The sequence below is a fragment of the Zootoca vivipara genome, chromosome 8 (assembly GCF_965207765.1).
Source record: "Zootoca vivipara chromosome 8, rZooViv2.hap1.1, whole genome shotgun sequence".
Lineage (NCBI taxonomy): Eukaryota > Metazoa > Chordata > Lepidosauria > Squamata > Lacertidae > Zootoca > Zootoca vivipara.
Window position 1 is genome coordinate 78,660,690 of NC_142591.1, and position 5,045 is coordinate 78,665,734.

At 46.2% G+C, this 5,045-nt stretch overlaps 1 protein-coding gene across 7 annotated transcripts in view; it reads right to left on the reverse strand.

Moving 5' to 3' along the window:
• Positions 1-1,517: 1,517 nt before the first annotated feature.
• Positions 1,518-5,045, reverse strand: part of ST3GAL1 (ST3 beta-galactoside alpha-2,3-sialyltransferase 1) — a 93,548-nt gene continuing 90,020 nt past the window's right edge. For all 7 annotated transcript variants that reach the window (XM_035126174.3, XM_060277603.2, XM_060277601.2 and 4 more), the window contains 2 exons: positions 4,179-4,298; positions 1,518-2,733 (listed from right to left, as the gene is read on the reverse strand). In XM_035126174.3, coding sequence (XP_034982065.3) covers positions 2,560-2,733; positions 4,179-4,298 — 294 coding nt within the window. In that variant the 3' untranslated portion in view covers positions 1,518-2,559. The remainder of the gene's footprint in view (positions 2,734-4,178; positions 4,299-5,045) is intronic.

Sequence of the window (5,045 nt, forward strand, 5' to 3'; positions counted from 1 at the left end):
GAACGTTGTTCTGACCCTATAAGCTCAGAGCACGATGTTGAAAAACAACAACATTATTTCCAGTCTGTAAAATAGGGTCGCAAATTGATTGGGGCGGTGGGGGCCGTCTGTCTTGCTCTTGTGCATTTTGAGCAGTGAGCCTGATCTGCAGGGAACGCTTCCCACAATGTGGAGATAAGAATTAACCGTTTGCAGATCATGTTGCTGGGAAAGGCACAGGCGCAGAGGCGGGAAAAAGGAATTGGCAACCCTACCAGGGAATCTAAACAATTCTGGGGCAGACAATAATATCCTTGCTGCGGCACTCATTTCGAACAGGTTTCGAACTATACCTGCACTGCAGCAATAATGACAGCAACCCACTGGGGCTAAGGGCCAAACGGCAAGTTTTCTAAAGGCGCCCTTAATCTGGCCGCTTTCATTTTAAGGTATCTTTATTGTCATTGTCCCCTTGCGGGAACAACGAAATTTTGAGGAAAAAGCAACTATCCTGATTTGGAGCGGGTCCCCTCGTCCCCTTCCTGCTGAAATAGAGCTGGCTTATGCATTCTTATTTATTTGAAAAAATAATAATTGTCTTTATCCTCAGATGTTGGTTGCCCGTAAGAACTAAAAAGCCTTGCACGAGATCTTTCGGAGAGGTTTTCAGAAAGGGTTTCTCTCTCCTTTTTATAGCAACACTTAAAATAGACACACACACACACACACACACACACACACACACACACACACACACTATATATATATATGTTTTTAAAAAGGAAATAAGAAGGTAGCATAACCATCTGGATTTTCAGGACAAATGCAGGTGAAGAATCACTTTGATTCCGCCAACGTCCCCTCGAGAGGTCCCACGACCAGCGGCACGAGGCGACTTTAACGTGGATCTGCCCATCGCCGTTTTCTTGAAACCGCCACACAGCCGTCTTCCTAACAGTCTCACAATTAGTTCCTGTGGTAAATGCTTTGTTAAGGACGGCTTCCCCTCTCTTCATTCTCCGGAAGAGGATGCTTTCTACAACGTTCCAGCCCAATCTCTTCCTGTCACCTTCGCTTAAGGTCCTTGTTAACTGTGGAGGTCGTCCCTTCCTCTTTTCATTGTTTATAAGGTCCCTGACGGTGCGATCCTATGCTTGCCTGCTCAGAGGTAAGCTGTATGGAGTTTGCTGGGGACTTACTCCCAAGTAATCCCATTCCCTGGCCATGGATTCTGCTCACTTCTCCAATGTAGCCCTTGAACAATATCCTCCCAAGGTGGAGACACTTTCCTTCCACTTCAAGACAATTTCACACAGGAGCCACCACCTACCACAGCTGTAAAAAATAGAAGCCAAAAAAACTTCTTCTTTTGAAATAATAAAAAACACCCCACATTCTTTTAAAATAAGGCAAAAACGTTTCTCTCTCTCAAAAACAAAACTGTTGCTCGCCAACCTTTCAAGTAGACTGAAGAAAGCTGTCGATAAAAAAACGATGACGGTAAGTAGTGTTGAACTTTGGTCAGTTATTTCCCCATATATATATAAAAAGGTTTAATCGGGGGATTTCGGTCTCGGTGAGAGCCAAACAAGACAAAACGACTCTCCCTTTATATTCTTGATATTTCAGAAAGGCACATGTCAAGGACAAAATTTATATAGATATAAAAATAACCTCATTTCTCTGCTTCGTAGCAGAGTCGAAAGCTCAGAAGCGACGAGAAAGACATTTTTAAAAGGTAAACAATAGTGACTAGTTTACTCCAGCTTCTTATATCTTCATTTTCAACCCCCACCCCCAGTCTTTTCCCTCCTTAATTATGGCTATGATGAAGAGCAAAAACGTTTCACACAGGGGGGGGTAAAATCCTTAGTAACAACTGGAAAGTGTTTCATTCAAAATATCCCAGCTGTTGGCGAATGGAATAATAGAAACACAATATTTTAGAGTTGGAAGGGACCACCAGGGGCCATCTAGTCCAACCCCCTGCAATGCAGGAATCTCAGCTAAAGCTGGTGCCAATTTTTTTGCCCGCTGGTGGCAAATTCACCCTGGATCATAATGCAGTATGGGAGCTTGGAGGTCTTGCAAGGATGCTGCTCCTGGGAGAAGATAAAAAACAGAATTAGCTCCTTTTTGAGGTAATTGTGAACGGAGAGGGTGTTTCACATCCACTGTTGTCAGGAATGAAATCCAGCATCTCTTCCGCTGTGTTTTCGGTCCCAGAGAAAATGAAAGCTCAAGATATGCATTCTCAGAAAGACGGCAGGGGTGGGGGTGGGATCTAACTTTTGTTTCCTTTAACTTGCACAAGGCAAGATTTACAGAGTGGAAATGTCTTACGAAAGGGAGAGTGACGAAGCAGGAAGAGGAATCCTCCCACGTCCTTCAAACGTTGGTAGAGAAATCTCGGGCGATTCACGGAACCCGGCAATACCGCTTGCAACCTGCAACTGCCAGGTGTTCCTGACTTTGTCGGCTAAGGCGTGCGATACAGTCAAATCCGAGACCCCTTTCGTTTCTGCCAAAGTCTTTGTATTCCCCGTAAGTTAGAAATCACAGCGCTCCCCGTGACCGGGGTCATCTGCCCTTGAAAAAGCGTACTTTGTCAACCGAGGCGAGAGTCAACGTTACGTTCGATTCAAAATCCCCGTCGTGGACGCCCGTCTGGCGGAAAGCCCCGGCCGACGGGTTGTTTTCCCAGTAGTGGTGCCAGTTCCCTTTGCTGTCGGCTCCGAAGCCGTAAATGTCCACCTGCGGGGGAGAAAGAGAAAAGAACGCTGAAGAAGTCTCAGCCTCCAATGTAGCAAGAGCTCTGCTGGATCAGGCCAGAGGCCCATCTAAGTTCAGCATCCTGTTCTCAAAGTGGTCAACCAGATGACCCTAAGGGAAGCTCACAAGCTCAACTGAGCACAGGAGCCGCCCCCCACTTGCCAGAAACTAGTTTTCAGAGGTCCTGATAGCTCCGTCCTCCGCAAATTTGTCCTCTTTTAAAGCCATCCAAGTTGGCAACCACCTGTATCTCATATAGTATTCAATCTCTTTCCCCATGTCCATGGACGGAAGCCGTCTGCAAGCTCATGTGATGAGGAGAGAGCAGGAACGAGATTCCCTTCCATCTCCTTCCCACCCCCAGCTTCATCACCTTCCCCATGCAGAGAAGGAGCCCATCTGCAGAAGTTCACTTTCCCATCATATCTCCAATCTCCCCGCCACATGGTAGGAATTGTGTGTGGGAGAAGAATGAATGAATCGGGTTTAAGTCATGTACCTGAATAAGAAAAGTTAAAGGACCTCTGGACAGTTAAGTCCAGTCAAAGGTGACTATGGGGTTGCGGCGCTCATCTCGCTTTTCAGGCCGAGGGAACCAGCGTTTGTCCACAGACAGCTTTCCGGATCATGTGGCCAGCATGACTAAACTGCTTCTGGCGCAACAGAACACCGTGACGGAAACCAGAGCGCACAGAAACACTGTTTACCTTCCCACCACAAGAGTACCTATTTATCCACTTGCACTGGTGTGCTTTCGAACTGCTAGGTTGGCAGGAGCTGGGACAGAGCAATGGGAGCTCACCCCGTCACGAGGATTCGAACTGCCAACCTTCTGATCGGCAAGCCCAAGAGGCTCAGTGGTTTACACCACAGCGCCACCCGCATCCCCATGTACCTGAATTACCCAGAACTGACACTCAGCATCTATTTTTACCATCACCACAGGGGTTGTGAGGAACAGGTCTGCTCCGGTAGTTTACTATTTGGAAAAAATGTGCTCTCTCCTCTCTCTCTCATTTTCTTTTCCATGCCAAAGGAGGAGTTTGAAAGCCTTTGCTTTTGCTTTAAAACTAACCACAGTTCCTTGTGATCTCTGAATCCGGCAACTGTGGTTTGTTTAAATGAACTGCGTGAGCCTTGTTCACTCCCCTCTGTTCTGCGAGGAGGAGGCTGGAAGTAACTACCTGAATTTGGTTACATCTGAACTTGGAGAATTAGCCCATATTCACGGAATGTGAATATGTGCAGGATAAAGTGGCACTATTACTTCTCATGAATTGGAAGCAGTGGTTCTATGATGTCTGCAATTTTCACAAGCACTCCAGGGATCTGTGCTTGGTTTAGAAAGTGGAAGCTTTCGTCCTCCCTCTTGAGTGGGCATAGTGGCAAACCACAGTTTCCCACGATGTCTATAGCATTGCACGTACCTCATCGCAGATGTGAAGAGCAAATATAACCGAAAGGAAGCCTGTTGAGGGGTATCTCCCATGATGATGCAGCCAGTTATCATAAACGTATTTTATGAAGAAGGGGTGATAAATCAGGATCTGCACAGAATGAATCAACAGGCCTTGTTAGTTTGGTTGCAGATACAACGCGGACGCAAAAAAAGGTCGCTAAGACGAGATATGAAATTGGACAAGGTTAGAAGTTGCTGAATTCAAGTGCAAAATTGCAGTAAAAGGTGGGATTTCAAAATCAGAATTTATGTATTCATTCACCTGCCTGATCATGTAAAAACCAGAATGGGTCAGAACATTTAGAACCTGAGTGGCCCCCGTGGTCCTCTGAATGCTATTGGACTCTGCCTCCAACTCCTATCAGCCCCAGGCAATAAAGCAGAGCTTTCCAAACTTTTCATGTTGGGGGACACACTTTTTAGGCACGCATCATTTCACGACACAGTAATTCAGTTTTACTAGCGAACCGGAGGTTCAACTGACCCCTTTCCAGCCCCGGGAGGAGCGTGGGGAGTGTTCGTGCGACACACCTACACACTGCAGTCGACAGTTTGGAAAGCTCTGCTATAAACAAACAGTTCAAAGAAATACTACATGCGCAGTTCCCATCACCACCAGTAAGTGGCGATGCAGCCGCACCACTGATCTGCTAGCTTGGTTCCTGCTGCTTCTTATAGTTACAGGGTGGGAATTCTGAACAACATCACCTTGCAAGCTGCCTTTAAAACTTTGGCTCATTCCCCCTGACGTGATATGGGGTTTGTAGTAAGGATGGATGGATGGATCTGTAAACTGTTTTTTTTTTAACAACATGTTCATTCATAAATCAATCTC